At 39.4% G+C, this 19,328-nt stretch overlaps 1 protein-coding gene across 4 annotated transcripts in view; it reads left to right on the top strand.

Moving 5' to 3' along the window:
- The window catches only part of ILDR2 (immunoglobulin like domain containing receptor 2), a 99,589-nt gene that overhangs the window by 33,513 nt on the left and 46,748 nt on the right, over nucleotides 1-19,328 (top strand). For all 4 annotated transcript variants that reach the window (XM_074221902.1, XM_074221900.1, XM_074221901.1 and 1 more), the window contains exons 2-3: nucleotides 4,542-4,874; nucleotides 6,214-6,333. In XM_074221902.1, the coding sequence (XP_074078003.1) occupies nucleotides 4,592-4,874; nucleotides 6,214-6,333 (403 nt within the window). In that variant the 5' untranslated portion in view covers nucleotides 4,542-4,591. The remainder of the gene's footprint in view (nucleotides 1-4,541; nucleotides 4,875-6,213; nucleotides 6,334-19,328) is intronic.

Below are 19,328 nucleotides of genomic sequence, written 5' to 3'. Positions count from 1 at the left end.
TCTTGAAGAATATGTTCATGATAGAACTATTTACCATGTAGTTTATGGGTTTTTGATTTCTCTCATTCCTGAACCATATATTCCCATATAGTAGGGGTGGGGAATCTTTTTTCTGCCAAGGCCATTTAGATTTTTATAATATCATACACAGGCTATATTTGGCCAAACAATCACTTATCCCTAAAAAGCTACCAGATTTTTTGAATTTCAAGTTTCACCTGTGGTTGCCTTGGCAACACCAGACCAATAAGGACTTCAGGCTGAAAGTTCCCCCTCCCCTGCCATATATCCTCTTGCCATCCTCCTCTTTTCTTACCTTTACATTAATACTACTGAGTAAAGCAAAAATTCATTAAATTTAGGGGATCTTAATGAGTTCCTTTTGGAATTTCTCTATGACTTCATCCTTAGCAACCAAAGGTGGTATATATGTTGTCATTATTTTCATGGTGGTGCCATTATTTCCAGATTCTTGCAAATGCTTATCAACACTGCAATATGAAATGTCCCAAATTCCATGAAATAATGTTTCTTATAGCTGCCAACTCTTTTCTTTGCCTCTCTGTGTAGTATCTGTAATCCATCTTTATATTTAATTGCAACTTTCTTCCTTCTTCTGGTTTCATTTATAACAAGAATGTTAAGGTTGATATAATTCATCTCTGGCATCTCTGTCCTATCATTGGACATCTCATATTTAGGGTTCTAAGTCAAATGAATATTTCCAGATGGTCAAAAACAATTGAGTGATTCTTAGTATTTTCTTTGTTCTTTGCTATACCACTTTCAGAAGTAGAAGGGGACCACACAAGAAAGAGGGACATTTTCTAGGTTTTTTTTTTTTGTTTCATGGCTTGATATAACCAAAACAATCATTAGGTGACCATCTTCCTGGCATTGAGCCTTTTCATAATTAGCTGGATTGATCTTCATAAAGCAGACTTGGTCTGTTGCTAGGGTTATATTAGGAGTTCTTTTAACAAGGAAGATGTTACCAGAATCTAATTTTTATTGGGATAGACTTTGAAAAACCTAGGGTCACTGTCATACCACAGTGGGGCAATAAAGTAGAATTTTGTGAAGATAGTAGATTCCTAAATTAATGTAATGGAAGGAAAACTATTGAGGGGTCAGTCAAGGTTTCACAGAGCAAATGACCCCTGAACTAAACACTAAAAGATTTTTAAGAGTATTAGATAATGATTTTGAGAGGCTAAGATGAGGAAGCAATGCATTCCAGTCATGGAGGAGAAGGATAGGGCTGGCTTTTATGAATTTCTGATAGGAGTGTTAAACTTGAGGAAAGACTAGTTGCCCAGTTTGGCTGAAATGTACAGTTTGTGAAGGGAAATGGAATGAAATAAGACTTGAAAAATAAGTGAGAGCCAGATAGTTAGGAGCTTCAATTCTAGGCAAAGAGATGGATATTGAAAATCACTAATGTGGTAGTCTATTGATATGGTCAGACTTGTGTGATATAATGATTTGGGAAGTATTATGGAGGATGGAAATGGAAAGAGGAAATAATGGAAGCAAGGAGATGAAATAGGAGATGATTACAATAACTCAAAGGACCTCCTTTTAGCTCACATAGCCACTGATCAGAGAAGTGTAGTGAAGGTCAAATGGACAAGATTTTGTGATTCTGTCCTCTTGTCCATCCAAGTCATACAATTAATAACCATGAAGATCCTTGTACACTTGATAAATCTATATTCAGGCATATAGGCTGTAATATTATTTATTTTTATTTTGTTTATTATATGTCATTAACCCCATTTCTAGCTTCAAGAATAGAGCTGATAAGGGTCATAAGAGATATAGAAAAGGAATTCTTTAAGGGCTCTTTAAGTTATAGTTATTCTAGGGACCATGTTGAATCATGTATATATTTTGCAACTTAGGCATTTGCATGGGACTCTTAAGTTTGATAAAGATAATGATTATTTGATTCTCTGTGCCTGTGTGAAAGATGGGCTTAGAGAAGGAGCATTGGTCTTCTAGTTTCCAGGTGCTGAGGGAGGACACATGCAGGACCATGTGTTTTTCAAGAGAGGTCCCTATAGGGAGATAAAAATTCCAGGAAGAAGTCAGCATAGTTGACACCTTGAACATTCCCTAGTTCCATCTTGTCACATTTGAGACTGCAGAATTTTCTCCTGGATGAGAGTTCTCTCACTGGAATAAGATATTTGAGCTCCAAATCAAATTAAACCAATAAGAATTTATTATGTGTCAGTCTCTGGGGTAAACCCTAGGAATACAAAGATGGTCCCTACTCTCAAGAAGCTGGCAATCAAAAGGGAGAGATAACAGGTAAACAACTATGCATCTGCAAGATAAACTGGAGATAATCCCAAACAGAAAGCACCAAGAGTTAGGGGGTATTGGAAAAGGCATCTTTTAGAAGGTCAAACCTTAGCTGGTACTTAAAGGAAGCCAAGGGAAACAGGAGGTAGAAATGAAAAGGGAGAAAATTCAAAGCATGGGAGGCAGCCAGGGAAAAGGCTCATTGTGAAGGGAGACAACAAGAAAACTAGTGTCATTGGATCACAAAGCATAATATTGGAGGAAATAAAGTAAAAGAAAAGTGAGAAGGTGGGAGGAGTCCAGATTATAAAGGATATATAAAATTTAATAAAGAGTTTTATATTTTATTCTGGAGGCAGTAGGGAATCACTGAGTTTAGAGAATGGGGGAGGGATGTGGTTGTGGTTACATGATCAATACTTGCACTTCAGGAAGAGCGATTAGATAGATTACTGGAAGATGGATTGGAGTGGGGAGAGACTTAAGGCAGGAATACTAAAGATGATAAGGCCTGCAATATGACAGGAGAGAAATGGAGGTATATATGAGGGATTGTAATGAAGACAGAAATAACATGACAACAGATGGGCTATATAGGGTGAGACAGAGGGAGGAGTTGAGGATGCCTCCTAGGTTGGAAGCCTGGGTGACTAGGAAGATGGCACTTTCAATGATAATTATAGGAAAGTCAAAAAGTGGGGAGGGTTTGGATAAAGGGGAAGGATAATTTTGGACATGCTGAGTACAAGATGTCTATTAGACATTCAATTCACTCAAGGTGTGTCCAGTAGGTAGTTGGAGATAGGGGATTAAAATTCATGAGAGAAGTTAGGGATCATCAACTGATTTTGAGTATCATCTACTTGGAGATGATAATTGAATCCATGTGAGTTGATGTGATCACTAAGTGAAGGAGTATAGAGGAAGAAAAGAAGAGGGCTCAAGACAGAGCCTTGGAATATCCTAATAGGTACAGCAGTGTAGATGAAGATCAAGCAAAGGAGGCAAAGAAGGTCAGTCAGATAAGAAGAGAACCAAGAGAGAGCATCAGCAGAAAGAAAGTGATCAACACTATCATAGGATATGGCAGGTCAAGAGATGAATTCCATCAAGAGAATACTGAATCTTAATTAAAGGGAAATTCCATAAAGTCTCTAATGGGGAAATCAGGTCAACTCTTCAATATGCCAGTTTCTTGTCTCTCTTCAAGCAACCCTCTCCAAAGAGAACCTAAAACTGTCTATATCCTCTCTCAAAGCTAGAATATGGGGGGCAGCTAGGTGGCACAGTAGGGACAACTAGGTGGCACAGTGGATAAAGCACAGTCCCTGGAGTCAGAAGTACTGGGGTTCAAATCTGGTCTCAGACACTTAATAATTACCTAGCTGTGTGGCCTTGGGCAAGCCACTTAACTCCATTTGCCTTGCAAGAAAAAAAAAACCTAAAAAAAAAAGCTAGAATACTACCAAAAGATCAGCTTTTTTCTCCTAGGCTCTCTCTCTCTTAGTACACCCCCCCATGGAGCATCAAGTTATCGTCTGTTATTCATTGTTCAGTCATCGTGTCTGACTCTTTGCAACCCTGTTTGGTGTTTTCTTGGTAAAAATGAGTAGTTTACCATTTCCTTCTCCAACTCATTTTGCAGATGAGGAAAATGAGGCAAACAGGGTGAAATGGCTTGCCCAGAGTCACACAGCTAGGAAATGTCTGAGAATGGATTTGGGCTCAGGAAATTGAGTCTTCCTGGCTCCAGACAAGTAATCATACTGTTCACTAAAAGTTATAAGTCTCATGCAAATATGCAAATGTCAAGACTTGGGCCCAATGTAACACTGAGATGATGATGATGATAATAATAATGATAATGATAATAATAATAGCTACCATCTTAAGGTTTTCACAGTCCTTTACATATTTCATTTCACTGAAGCCTCACAACAATGCAATGAAGTAGGTATGATTATATTCCCATTTTACAGAAGAGGAAATTGAATCTGAGAGGGGATGTGGGATTTATCTGATTATGTGATTGCTGTTAAATGTCTAAAACCAGATTTTAATTCAGGTCTTCCTGATACCAGTTCTACCTAGTACTAGACCAAGTCAACAAGCCCCAGAAATGAGACTCAACATTCTTAGCATCAAGTCATTCTGCCATTTTGCATCCTAAGGATGAGATCCTTCCCTCATAGGTGAATATAACAGTGAGCTTGTGGTTCTTGCTTTCACAGCCGTAGCTGAAGGCTTACAGGTCATAGTCCCTGAAAGGACCAAGAAAGCCATGTTGTTCCAGCCAGTAGTGCTAAGCTGCCGCTTCAGCACATCCTCCCAGCAGCCAGCTGTCATCCAATGGAAATTCAAGTCCTATTGCCAGGATCGAATGAAGGAAGCCTTGGGCATGGCCACGGCCGGGACTCAGCCTCTCAGCAAAAGAAACCTAGAATGGGACCCCTATCTGGATTGTGTAGACAGCAGGAGGACAGTGCGTGTTGTGGCTTCAAAGCAAGGTGCAGTGGTCACCCTTGGAGAGTTCTACCGGGGAAGAGATATCACCTTTGGGGAAGGTAATTGGGGAGGGGGTCTTTGTTGTGTTTATTGTTGTTGTAGCACAATCCTAACCTTGCTGGGCGGAGAGAGCTGTTGATGACCCTTCTAACTCTATAAATGTTTGACTGTGTAAAGGCATACCAAGAGATTTAACATTCCTTGCTTGGATGGAATAGTGGATGGAATATTTGACATCTCATGGTTTAGGTAATGCTTTCCCTATGCTATCTCATCTTTATTTTACAGATGAGAAAACAATTTCAGAGACATGTCCTGAGTCACAACATCTAGTTGGGGAAAGAGCTGAGATCTGAACCAGCCATTTAGATCACAAACCTACTTCCCTTTCCCCTCTTTGGAGATGGACTGGAAAGAACTGTCTAGAGAACAAACAGAGCTGAGTCTTGGGCAGAAATGGTTTCAGCATGATGTTGATAGTGGACCTTGAATTCCTTCTTTTGCTAGATAACAAACTATGTACTAACATACCCTTCAGGTTCCTTACTTCACATTGCAGGTTTTGCTAAATTGTTTCTGACTTGGGGAGAAGAGAACATCAAAACTTTGTCAAATTACAACTTATCTGGATCTCATATTTCTGTAAAATGAAAGATGGTCAAGTTTGTTTAAAATTCTCCAAGGTCCTAAATATATCCTTTTCAGCCTGAAATCTAAGCTCTAATAGTCTCCCCCTTCTCCTTGACTTTAATTTCTTTATAAGGCTAGCCTAGGGATTCAGGTCTGACCTGGGATTATTCTTGGCTTGGAAAATCCCTGTAAATCCTATTCATTTCTGAGGAGTTGAACTTATTTTAAGATTTTTCTGGGATCTCAGAGACTATCCTAGATCTAGCATTCTCCAAAGAATATACTCACTTCTGAAATTAGAATTAACCCCAAATCTGACATCATCTCTATTCTGTAGGATTGTCATCTGGGGTAGCAACTCACTCAGCCTAGGGGCTTACTTACTAATATGGATAAACAATGGAAAATATGGACAGGAAATGGGGGTAAGGGGAAACATCAGTGCAAGGAAGAGAAAGAGATGTAGGTCAGTGTGTCTCAGAGCACAGCACTCTACTGGAGGTATACTAGTTTTCCACAGACTGTTTTTTAGTTATGAGGAAACTAAGATAATACTTAGGGGAGAGGTGGGAAATTATGGGGGGAAGGCCAATTTTCCATTCTTATGACCATTGGGTTGGCCCCAATTGAACAAGTCAGAAATCTCCACTTTGCCAGTATGACCCCATCTCTCTGGGCCTGTCTCATCACCTACAAGATGAAGGCCTGGACTCTGTCTTGAAGGACCTCTCTGATCCTACCTATGGCTTTTCTTGTTTTTGTTGAAAGGTGCAGAGCTCAAGATTGGGAAAGTCATGTGGGGAGACAGCGGCCTCTACTACTGTATCGTCACCACCCCAGATGACGTGGAGGGCAAAAATGAGGACTTGGTGGAGCTCCTAGTTCTGGGTGAGTGGAAACCATTCCCCCTTTCTGGACTTGCTTGAACATGCAGTCACTCCTCTTTGCTGGGTCTCCTCTTCTTCCACAGACACATGAGTTTGGATCTGTGGATACTGTTTACTCTCTGTCCAGATGAATCACCCAAAGATGTACATACACTTCATGTGCCAGATGCCCTTATTGCTCTGAGGTTCTTGCCTGCTTTCAGGGTTAATAAGGTGTTTCTCCTGCTTTCTAGCCTAATTTAACCTTTTCTCTTCTTCTTTACCTCCCCCCCAACCCCCCATTCTCTTGTTCTATACTTGTCTTTTTTTCTATACTAATGTTTTAAGAAAATGAGAACAGACCCCCTCAATGAAAACCACATTGTACCTCATCCTCTTTTGAGACCTTGAGGGATGTTTCCCATCTAGTTCATTTCCACGTAAGAGAATCACAAAGGTAGGAAAGGTTGCAATGCTTGGATGTCAGAAGCAGCTAATAATTACCTGGTTGTTTTTCTGGGGTACTGATATTCAATTTGCCAGTCCCCAAGGGAAAAGGTGGGACATGAAACTGACTGAAGCTCTTAGGAGGGCTTAATTTTCTTTCAGAACAAATACATTGAATTTTTTCATGAATATAAATGTATTATTTTTACCTTTTTTGTCCCTTAATGCATAGGTTGGGGGTATGTCTTCCTCTGAAATTACAAATGAGGGAAAAAAATTTTTAAGTTTTTAAACTAGACTGGAAGAGGAATCATAACAAGAGAAATTATATTTTAGTTGACTTTAGTTATTTAAGAAAAACTAAAAGGAAAAATCAGGTGATAGTTTCTGAAGGGCATATACTTTTGAAAGTAGGTGTATTTGGGAAATTGATATTCACTACTAAAAAAAATTTGCTGAAAGAAGAGGCTACTGCTGATATTCAGGACTTCATGACTTGTTTTGGGATTCTGGTCCCTTTTCCTTATGCTTTTCCATTAATTAAGTGTAATAATGATGATAATGGTTAATTTTCCTAGAAGGTTGAATTAGTTTGCATTTATAATGTGCTTAAAGATAAGAGAATGAAAGAATTCTCAAGAATTGTGAAGTCTAGTTGCCACTACTTGCATGAATAAAAATACAACATGTTTAAAGGGAAAGACAAAAGTGGAAGTCTTGTGCTGGTACTGTAAGACACCCGGGGGAAATGAGAGTGGGAAACAACTATGAATCTCTAAAGCAGAAAAGAAAAAAAAAAGATAAATTTATGCTTAATCATACAACTATAAAAGCCAAGTTTGAAAGGATAAGTGGCTCATCGAGCTGGCAATTAGCTAATTGTGGACATAGTTATTTGCCCAGTACAGTTATTTGCAGAAAAGTAATTGCCTATGCAGGAAAAGAAGGCAAGGTAGAGCCCCCTTTATTTGGACCCAGTTGCCCTGCAAACTCTTGAGAAATGAATGCCTAACATGAGAAGCCATGTCATCTGAGGATGTGTTGAAGTGCATGAAGGACACTTCTTTGGATCAAAACATATAAAAAGCATCTTGTGGGAAGATGCTATTCTCAGTGTGGTTCCAACAAATAGGAGGAAAATGGTGTCAGCATCTGAGAGGTGGGAGAAAGGAAGGTTTGGATGCCATGAGCAGGAGACTATGGGAGGAAAAAGGTGTGGCTGAAATCAGTCTTGGTCCTGCTTCAGCTGTAAAGGAACAGATGAGTGGAGAGTGGAGTAAAAAGAGCATTGAATCTGAAGCAGGAAGCTCCCTCCAAGGCTAGGTCTGCCATATTTGTTGGGGTATAGGCTGAGACAGGATGACCCTCAAAGGCCCTTCTAAAAGAGCTGCTGGTCTGTGAGTCTAAGGTCAAGTCCAAAGAAAGTACATAACCTTTTTAGCATATCAGCCCCTGATGAGACCTGTCATGCCTATGGTCCCCAGCATTAGGAATAAGGGGAGGCAAGGTACATTAGTCACCTAGCCTGCCGTAAGCATAGAGGGGAGGTTGCATTATAAAACAGGTGTTTCTGAAATTCTGTTCTCCATTGAGTGTTGGACTTGTAGTCAGAAGACCTGTATTTGAGTCCCAAGTTTTTTTGAGTAAATTAGCCCTGGGACTAAGGAAGGGGTAGAGTTGAGCTCAAATTCTGGCTAGTCAAGTCATTAGCTGTTTTGGTTGTTCAGTCATTTTTCAATCACATCTGATTTTTCATGATTCCATTTGGGGTTTTCTTGGCAAAGATACTGGAGTGTTTTGTATTTCCTTCTCCAGCTCATTTTACAGATGAGGAAACTGAGACAAACAGGGTTAAATGACTTGCTCAGGGTCACATAGCTAGTGAGTGTCTGAGATTAGATGTGAACTCACGAAGACTCATGTTCCTGCCTCCAGACCTGGTCCTCTGTACACTAGGCTCCTAACTAGCTGTGTTACTTTGAGCACATATTTTTTCTGAATCTCAGGTTCCATACCCATAAAACTGGAATTTGAATACTAATAATTACAAGAGGAATAGTAACAAGTTGTTAACATCTACATAGTGATTTCAAGTTTGCGCAGCAATTTCCATGCATTCATTCTTTTGGTCCCAGTGAAGGAAGATTCTCCAATTAACTGCATTTTACAAATGAGGAACAGAGTGCCTCAAGTGATTAAGTGACTGACCCATGGCAAGGGTCAAAAGGGCGATTTAAACCCCAGGCTCTGCTGACTTTACCACTAGGACAATTTTCACTTTAACAGGGCCTTTCACTAATGATGATGATGGGTAATAGTATCAATGATGTTGTATTCTCTCTACCTTGGAGGTCTGGGTGTGAAGAAAATGTTTAAAGTCAATATATATTTATTAAACACCCATTACAATGCATGCCCTTTTTACAGCAGTGTGTTGTCATGATTCTTCTCACTACACTCCATCATGTAGTTATTGCTTGTGTGATTAGTGAAGGCTCAAAACTTCCGAAAAATTGCCCAAGTTTACAGATAGATACTTCCTAGCTCTGCCTAGACATTTAGGAAAAGACAACTAAAAATTGATCCTGTGAACTTTTCAAAGAAAAGAAAATACTGGTTTCTTCTGTAAAAGATCAATATTTAGCAAGTAGGAATTCTCTAGGACTAGTGGGTCCCATAGGCCCAATGTGTTTCTCTCTATTGAAATCTATTGGGATGTTTTTTCAGGGTCAAAGGTAGCTACTAGGTAACTACATTTATGTAAGCTTCTTGAGAGTTGAAATTGTTTCATTATTTGTCTTTATGATTCCAATGGCCAGGCTGGCACATAGTAGATGCTTAATAAGTGCTTATTGATTGATTGACCAATTCATTTGATCAGGAGGTGTGGGTGTGGTTTGATAACAACATAATTTAGAATCAAAAATTTTCTGTTTGAATGCTGCTTCAGCTACTACTTACAAGCTACTTCAACTCTCTGGGCCTCAGTTTCTTCATTTGTAAATTGAGAGTTGACACTAAATTTTATATCTAGCATATAAATCTGAAATGTTTTTATTTCCCTGGAAAATTAAAATGAAAAAAGTAGATGGTCCTCGAACAATTCTTACTTTCCATCTAGGGTACCTGAAGGCTTTGCCAAATAGGAAACTAATCTCCAGGGATTTGACCTCCATGCTAAGAATAAAGTGAGGCAGGAGGACTTCAGCTAAGGGACCACCAGGCCACCTGGGGCCATGTTGTAGCCGTTCACATTCACAAGGGAATCATAGAAAAACAAACTGTAGGCTTTTGTGAGGTTTCAGTAACCAAAAGGTATCATACCTAACCCTTAGGTCTCTCACCAGATCACAGAGAAAAGTAGCCAAATGGGAAGATGCCCCAATGGCTTGAGTTAGTTAATATTGTCTATTTTTTAATGGGAGGGAGGGAGAGGGAACTATTGAAATACAGTGGATGAGGTGGATTGAGGTAGAGGTTTAAAAACTGAATCCAAGTTGAAATAAGATTGGCTTGACTCCTTACCAATTGTGAGGGAGATACAGTTCATGGGTCTTGCTGACCTGCTGGTACAAGCTTTCCCTGGCCCACCACAGTGTGGTCTACCTTTTCTGGACTGCTTACCATAGATGTACATGATTCTGTGGGCTCAGAAAATTCCTGAATTTTTCAACAATTTTCAACCTGTGTAGAGCTATTTTTCTCAAGGTGGTCCACTTATGGTACAATGGAAAGAAAGATTTAGAAACAGAGTATTATCAGTTTCCTGATTTTGATTCCTAGTTCTTTCTCTTGTTAGTTATGACAAAGAAGCAAATTACCTAGAGAATTAAAGCACTGGTCTATTATTGTTTGTTGTTCAGTCACTTCAGTTGTGTCTGACTCTTTATGACCCTCATTTGGGGGTCTACATGGCAAAGATAATGGAGTGGTTTGCTATTTCCTTCTCCAACTCATTTTTATATATGAGGAACTGAAGCAAACAAAGTTAAACTTGCCCACAGTCACATAGTTATGAAGTATCTGAGGTCAGATTTGAATTCCTGGCCCTCCTGCTCCTCCAGTGCATATGCCCCAAGTCACCTAGCTGCTCTTTAAAAAAACAAGTCACTGAACTAGGTTACTTCTAATATCTCCTCTAACTGTGAACCGGCAACCCTAAAATAAGTCTGTATTTGTTATTTAATTTAATGAAACTTTATTTTAAAATTATTTACAGCAATAAGAACTCAAGAAATTGACCTAAAAATCATATTAAAAACTGAATAGAAAAGGTCTTAGTTTCTGTCTGCCTCAGTTTCCTCAGCTGTAAAATAGTGACTATAATAGCACCTGCCTCTCAAAGCTGTGGTGAAGTTTAGCACATTTCCTGGCTAATAGTGGACACAATAAAAATTTGCTCTTTCCCCTCACAAATATACCAAAATACTCATAGCTAGACTGTGGAATAACAAAGCACTGGAAACACAGTGGGTACTTCTTGATTGGGAAATGGCTAAACAACTTGTGGTACCTGAATATAATCAAATAGTATTGTGGTGTAAGAAAGAATGAATATGAAGAATTTAGTGAAGCATGGCAAGACTTTCATGAAATGATAAAGTATGGAAGTAATAGAACCAGAAAATAATACAAACAATAACATAAAATAAATAAATGGAAAGAACAATAAAACAAAGTGAACCTTATTTTTAATGCTCAAATTTAGACCCTGAGAAGGGTTGAGAAAAGAGATCCATCCATTTTATGCATTTCAGTCAGTCTTCTGTACTTCAAATACTTTTTCCCACCTCCATTAAAAGATAAAAGCAGAGACCCTCCCTTTACTGCAGACCTGGGGAATTGTGGATTTGGAATATTGCATGTATTTCTAGATGTGGTTGATATGTTGTTGGTTTTGCTAAATTACTTTTTCTCCCACTTCTTTGTAAAAATCTTTATTATACATGTATAACCTATATCAGATTATTGGCTGTTGGGGGCAGGGGTTGGAAGGGTGGGAGGGAGAAAAATGTGAACCTCAATATCTTACCAAAAATGAATATTGAAAACTATTTGCATGTAAGTGGAAAAAATAAATAAATTTATTAAAAAGAAATCTTTATTATAAGGGATGGCTACCTGGGTAAGGAAAGAAGGTAGATATATTAGGAAATGAATACAATACAAAAACAAAAGGTATTATTTAAAAAATTATGGTTGATATAAAGCTGGGAGGAATAACTAATATATTTCCAATATATTCCAAAATCAGCCTTTGAAAGATTTACATAGGAATGTGATCAAAACTGTTAAGAACCTAGAGATTGTACCATGGAAAGATCAGTTGTGGGGAATGGTGAGGATAACACTTGAGAAGGAAATAACTGTATGTGAAGGCAGCTATCGCATGAAGGAGGGATTAGATTTGTTTTACCTGGTCCCACAAAGCAGAGCTAAAAGTTATGGGGAAAATCTGCAGAAGGGTAAAGTTTGACCTTCCTAAAGGTGAAAGTTGTCCTGAAGTGGGTTGCATTTTTTTTGGAAGACATCAAGTTTATCATCTCTTGAGGCATTCAGAGATTTATGATTATATAATAAAGATTATCTCTATAATATTGAATATGACTCTAGAAGACATTGAATTCAACACCCTCATTATATAGATCAGGGGTGGGGAACCTTTTTTCTTCCAAGGGCCATATGAATATTTATAACATTGTTCTCTGGCCATACAAAATCAACAACTTAAAAGTTAACCTGCTATATTTGGTCAAACAATTAATTAATTCCACCTCTAAAACAATCCTGTATTTATTGAATTTCGAGATCTGCCTATGGTTATGGTGGCAGTGCCAAACCAAATGATTTCACCAGCTGTATAAAGCCCAAGGGCTGGACATTTTCTGCCCCTGATATAAATGAAGAAACTGAGAGGCCCAGGGATGATAAGTGATTGACCCATGACTACACAAGTTGACGAGCTGGAGTTTGGATTCAGGTCTCTAATACCGAGTGCTGGGGCGGGGGGGATATTGTTTGGGATACTCACTGCTGAGATGCCTTCCAACTCTTAAGTCTGTCATCTTCCATCAGCATCATCAACATCATGTTAAAGATACCCAGGATTATTGTTTCTTCATAGAACTCATCAAGGATATGGTCATAGCTGGAGATTTGTGGTCAGTAATCTTGACCTCTGGAGAGCTTATAGATTTTATTTCCTTTCTCAACAAAGCTACTTTTAGCCATTGGTTTCAGCACTCAAATGTATTCTAAAATTATTCTTATGTTCCTCCCAAATCTCACCAGGACCCTACATCATTAATAAACTCCAAACTTAAGTCCCTATCTCACCTCAAATTGTTATAGATGCTTCTTTGGAGGCAGGGAAGGGAATCTAGAAACAAACTAATAAAGGAATAAATGAGAGGGAAGGTCCTCTTTGTTGGGAACTGCACAGCATTGAGGGTACCTTTAAAATTAAAGGTACCTTGGCAATATTTAGACAAGCATTTGAAATCATAGGGTCATGCTAACAGAGATCTGCTTTTCTGAGATTAGACATGAGGGTTGGGAATCAGTGGGCAGGGGCTGACCTTTATATCCTGGAATTGTGCCACTGTTTGGTTAGAAATAAAGTTCTCTGGGATGGCTCCAGCTGGCATGACAAAGAACTTTACCATTTTAGGCTCAAGCTGTAATTTTTATTTTTAAACTTCAGAGAAATCCTTTAAACATGTATATATCTTTTCACTGCATTCAACGGACTTCACCTTTTCTCTTTGAATACCCCATGGGACAGAATTTTTTTAAAAGACTCTCAAACTCAATTGACATTAGAGAAGTGGTTATTGAATAAAAGGATTTTCAGTTAAACTGAAAACCATTTGTTAAATGATTCCCATGTGCTTGCACTGGGAAACTAAAGACAAAAATGAACAGTGCTTGCCTTCAAGAAGTTTACATTCTATTCAGGAAAACTACATGTCCACAAATAAATATATTCAAAATAAATGCAGGTACTTTTTTGAGGGTAGGCACAAGCAGCTGGGAAATCAGGAAAGACGTCAGGTCACAAAGTAATGTTTGAGCCCCATATTGAAGGAGATTAAGGTTCCCACGAGGTGGGGTGAGGAGAGATTACATCACAACCAAGACAAAGGCACAGAAATGGGAAATGGTGAAAAAACATAAGTAAGGAACAGCAGAAAAAAGAAAAATTTGGCTGAACCATTATGCATGTGATGGAGAGTAAAATATACCAAGACTGGAAAAGCTGGTTGGAAGTCAAGTCATGAAGGGTTAGAAATGCCAAAGGAGAGGAGTTTGTAGTTGATCCTAAAGGTAATAGGGAGTCACTGAAGTTTATTGAGCTCTGGAAGATTGTGATATCAGGTATATGTCACAGGAAATCACTTTGGCAAGGATAGACCAGAAAGGAGGAAGACTTGAAGCAAGAACAATTATGAGATTTGCAACAATCCAGATAAGAGGCGATAAAGATCTACCAGGATAATGGCTTTGTAACAAGAAAGAAGAGGACAGATGCCAAAGATGTTGTAGAGATAAAAATCATTAAAACTGACAAAGTTTGACTATGTGGGGTAAGGGAAAGTGAAGAGTTGAGGATTTCAAGTTTGTAAACCTGGTTGATGAAAAGAATGGTGGTACCCCTAACAGAAATAGGGCATTCTAGAAGAGGAGTTCAAAGCAAATTTAAAGAGCTTAGTTTTGAACATGTTGTAGTTTGAAATGTCTACAAACTATCTGGTTAGAACCGTCCAGGAGGTAATATGGAACTTGAAACTAGAGTTGGATATATAGATGGGAGTGTCATCTTCATGAAAATGGTTGTTAAACCCATGGGAACTTAGGAAGTTACTAAGAAAGTGTGAGGAGAGAAGAGGACCCAAACTGTCCTCTTAGTTTACGCTCATGGATGGGGGCAGGATAAGGATGATGAACCAGGACAGGAAACTGAAGAGTAGTTTGAAAGAGAGGAGGAGAGCCAAGATAGAGTAATGTGATGAAAACCCAGGTAAGAGAGGATATTCAGGAGGGAGAAAGTTATCAGGGTTTCCAAGGGGGTGTAGAAGTTTGGTCAGAAGAATAATGCTCCTTCCCCCAACTTGGCTTCTTGGGTTGCAAACAGAGAAAGCTAAAACAAACAAGAGAAATTCATTTTTAAAAAGATAAAGAACTTTCTAAAAGAGGTGTTGGAGTGGTGACTAAGAAAAAGAATACAATTGCCTCTTCTGAAGGACTTGGCAATGTAGTAGGTGCTTAATAAATTACTTGTTAATTGGTTGGCAAATCATCCACTGTCCTATTCAGTCAAACACTAAATAAAGATTGTTGACCAAAAGTCTAGCAATGACCATATCCTTTATAAGTTCCATGAAGAAGCAAGAATACTGGTGCTCTTTTAACCCATGTTGTCATTGGGGATGGGGATGATTAAGGATCTATCATGTGTAAAGCATTGTGCTAAGTGTTAAGAGTATAAAGGCAAAATAGTCTTTGCCTGTCTATGAGCTCAAGTTACACTAGGGAGGGAATAAATGTAAACACAAGGTAGTTCAAGGAGAGAGAGGTCAAGTCAGACTGGGAGATCAGAGAAACCTTCATGGGAAAGATGGAACATGAGCTACGTCCTTAAAGAAAGACAAGAATTAGGGGTGGCTAGGTGGCACAGTGGATAGAGCACCGGCCCTGGAGTCAGGAGGACCTGAGTTCAAATCTGGCCTCAGACACTTAATAATTACCTAGCTGTGTGACCTTGGACAAGTCACTTAACCCCGTTTGCCTTGCAAAAAACTAAAAACAAACAAACAAACAAACAAAAACAAAAGAAAGACAAGAATTTTACAGGGTGGAGAGGAGGCAGCCCAGCAGACAGAGGATGTGACTTGAGCAAATATTTGTGGACCCATTATCCAATATCAAGTTCAGAAAAGGGCAGAAAAGGTCTGCTGGAAGAAGGAGAGAGAATATAGGAAGGGTAGTGATGTGAGTTCAGGTTGGAGCTTGGTGGGAACTAGACTCCCAACACCAGGTGGAAAAATATGCTTTTACTTTAATCACTGAAGGTTTTTTGATTGTGGGAGGGATGTTATTAGACCTTTACCTGTGGAGGATTATTTTTGCAGCTGTTTGGAAGATGGTTTGGAAAAGGGAGAGGTTGGAGAGGCCAATTCAAAAGCTATTGTTGTATTATAGGAGAGATGTATGAAATGAAGGTCTGAATTAATATGGCAGCTTCATGAGTGTAGAGTGTGCAGAAGAAACTGATGCCAGAGACATTATTCATATCCTCATTTCAATTCAGGAAATAGTTATTAGGTCCTAACTACCTAGCAGGTACTCTGCTAAGGGCTGAAAAGTAGAATTAACAATACCTGGAAACTTATTGACAATGGAGTTGAGAGAGAAGGAAGTCAAGAAAGGTTCCAAGATTTTGAACCTGGCTTATTGGGAAGATAATAATGCTTTCCATTAAAATACAGGAAAGTCTGGAGGATGGCCTAGATGATCCAGAATTATGGAATTCAAGAGTTAGAAGGGTTCTCAGTCAACAATTATTAATTGCCTTCTATGTGCTGGATGCACTAGGTCTACCAAAAGGACAGTCCCTGTCCTCGAGAAGCTTACATTTTTACTCAAAGCATGAATCCCATCTCCAAGAAATGACTGTTCAGCTTCTACTTGGATACTTCTAGTGAAGGGAACCCACTACCCATTCCTTTTCAGACAGTTCTCAAGAACTCTTTCAGGTCAGGTCAGTGATTCTATGCCTCCTCTGAAAAGATCCCCCTAGATCACAAAAATGAATCCATACAAAAGCCAAATATCCATTGGACCAATATAGTTCCATTTGGTTCAGTCCTTTGGACTTCATCACACCTTCCAAAAACTGAACACCTACAAGATATATCAACCTTCCCAAACTCAACCCTCTTTAGTGACCCTTACCCTGGGGCCCTTCCCTCCTGCTTGGAAGGAGTAGAGAACTCCTAGATCCTTCATGTAAGAAGGGTATCAGCTATCAACTTCATTTTGAACCCTACTGAGCTCAAGCTCATCATGCTTCCTGTGGCTATTCCCTCCCTCCACTATTTAGTTTCTTTTTATATGTTATCTTCTCCCATTAGATTGGGAGCTTCTTGAGATCAAAAGGAACTGCCTTTTGCTTTATTTTGCATCTCTGACACTTAGCATAGAACCTTGGACATAGTAAGCATTTAATAAATGTTTATTGACTAAATGATTTAGAATACAGCATCTATATAGGTCAGTTCAATCCTTTCCCATAAACTGGATTAAGTATGACCATTTTAAACCCTTATAAACAGAAACTAGACTAGAACAGACTGTTCCACATGAAAATAGTATTGGAGGGATATTCTACATTTGTTTTGTAGCTTTTCTCTCTCTCTTCCTCCCTCCCTCTCTTCCTCTCCTTCCCTTTCACCCTCCCTTCCTTTCCTCCCTCCCTCTTCTTCCCCTCTTCCTTGTCATCTTCCCTTTCTTCCTTTCCCTCTCCCCTTCCCCTGCCCTCTTCCTCCCTCCTCTCTCCTTCCACTATGAATCAGGTGAAACCTAATGGGGATAACCTGGATAAGAACAGTTAGAAAAGTGGTGAATCATGTCAGGTTTGCCCATTCCTTTTTATTACCTTTTCCTCCAAATTTGAGCTGTTTGTAATTTTAGGAAGTGCTTTTCTGGGCTAAAGTGGACCTTTCCACCCATTAGTATTAAAAGCCAAGGACATCATAAGCAATCATTTGGCAAGGGGAGACTGTATGCCTTGCCCCTGTGACTTCCATGAGAGAGCTTCTTCCCTATGGCTCTGCCAAGTTCTGCCAGATACTTCTTCCCTACCACCCAGGGGCTGCTGCTACTTCCCTATGAATCCCTGTCCCCACCTCCCACCCCCGTTACTCTATTTCCTACTGTTTAGAAAGGCGACTTGTTGCCAAGGTGCCCCCCCTTCTCTTTTTTGCCAGTCCCAGCCCCACTGATGCAAACAAAGGAGATTTGCAGATTTAAAAGGCCTCGGCTAGGAGAGTTCCCATGGCAACAGCCTCCTCAGAGGTCTTTGTTGCCTGCTCAAACTTTGATCTTGGAGAGTGGCTGCTGCTGATTTTCCCTCAGATTGACAAACCAAGAGGAGGAGGGGAAAGAGACTGGGGGAGAAGAAAGCAAAAGTTTACTGCAGGCAGAGGAGAGAAAGAATGAATTATAGGGCCACATTCTCCTAATCAGTCTTAATACCTTTTTGTTTTGAACATCTGATCTAGGATTTGGAGTCCTCTGCTCCAGAAGGGCCTTGTCTCTCTGACTCCATTAAGACATATTGATCAGATAAGAGGAGATGGAAACAAGGACATACTATTCCTCCCCCACTTCCTTTGTATGTCTAATACAGCCATCTCTTCCCTCAGACTTTTCAGGGCTGGAGAAATAATCCCGTTGAGTCCCCAAGAGAAGAGATAGAAGTTAGTGAAAAGTGTCCATGATGCTGCCCACACCACCTCTATCTTTCTCAAGCTTCCTTACTTTGTTACCTTACTTTGTTATATTAAAAGGAAGAACTGGAAGTTGAGAGGTGGATTTAGAACCCATAATCAAGGTTTCAGTAAAGTCAGAACAAGGTCATCTATCATCAGTGGAGAATCCCCTCTCTCCCCCTTCCTGGCAACCACCAGGTGCAGGGCCCCTGGCGGCAAATCACCCATTTTTGTCTTTTGCTACAACCCATGGATTCAGGTTTTCTTAAGGCAATAACTTGGTGTCATGAAAAAAAGTGTCTTCATCCTGGTTTCATTAATAATAGAGTATTTGAAGCATTAATAACCAAGTTGTAATTAATGAACCCTGATCTATCCCATATGATTAGGGATTTCATGAGAAATGTTTGATGATGACACTTGGGAACTAACTCCATGACCTGGAGTTTTCTTCATCTTGCCTCTGGAGAATAAGCTCCCTTTGTCCACCAATGTATGGTCTCATCTATTTTAGATTTTTACTTCATCCTTTGTCGTCCTTGCCTCCTGTCTCCCCTCATATTCCCATCATCATCCTCTATCATACTGTCCTCCCATCATTCTCATTCATTCTCTCTCTCTCTCTCTCTCTCTCTCCTTCTCTCCCCCTCTCCCCTCCCTTCACACTCTGTATTTAATTAGCACAGACTCCCTATTCATTCTCTGGGTTTGAAATTTCACATCTTCACCCCTTTAAACCTTGTTTCTGTTATAGACCATCAACTCCCTCATACATAGTTTCTGACCTATACACTGCCATCCCCTTCTTCTCAAATGCCTAATATTTGCCATGAACATCTTTCCCCATCTCTCCCCATCTAGTTCCTGATACTAATATGCACTCTCATCTTTCTTCAAACCAGCCTTTCACATCATCTGTTTTGATCCAGCATCTCTTCAACTCATCTTTATCCTCAGATCATCATGTGTGGTTTAGCCAAAACATTCACATTTAAAAACTATTCTTTTAGTAAATTAGTTCTAGAAATTTTGGTTTATCACTTGTTGAATGACATCCCTGTTTTAGGAGAGGTAAGAG

The sequence above is a fragment of the Macrotis lagotis genome, chromosome 2 (assembly GCF_037893015.1).
Source record: "Macrotis lagotis isolate mMagLag1 chromosome 2, bilby.v1.9.chrom.fasta, whole genome shotgun sequence".
NCBI lineage: Eukaryota > Metazoa > Chordata > Mammalia > Peramelemorphia > Peramelidae > Macrotis > Macrotis lagotis.
This window is presented reverse-complemented; position numbering and strand designations above follow the sequence as displayed.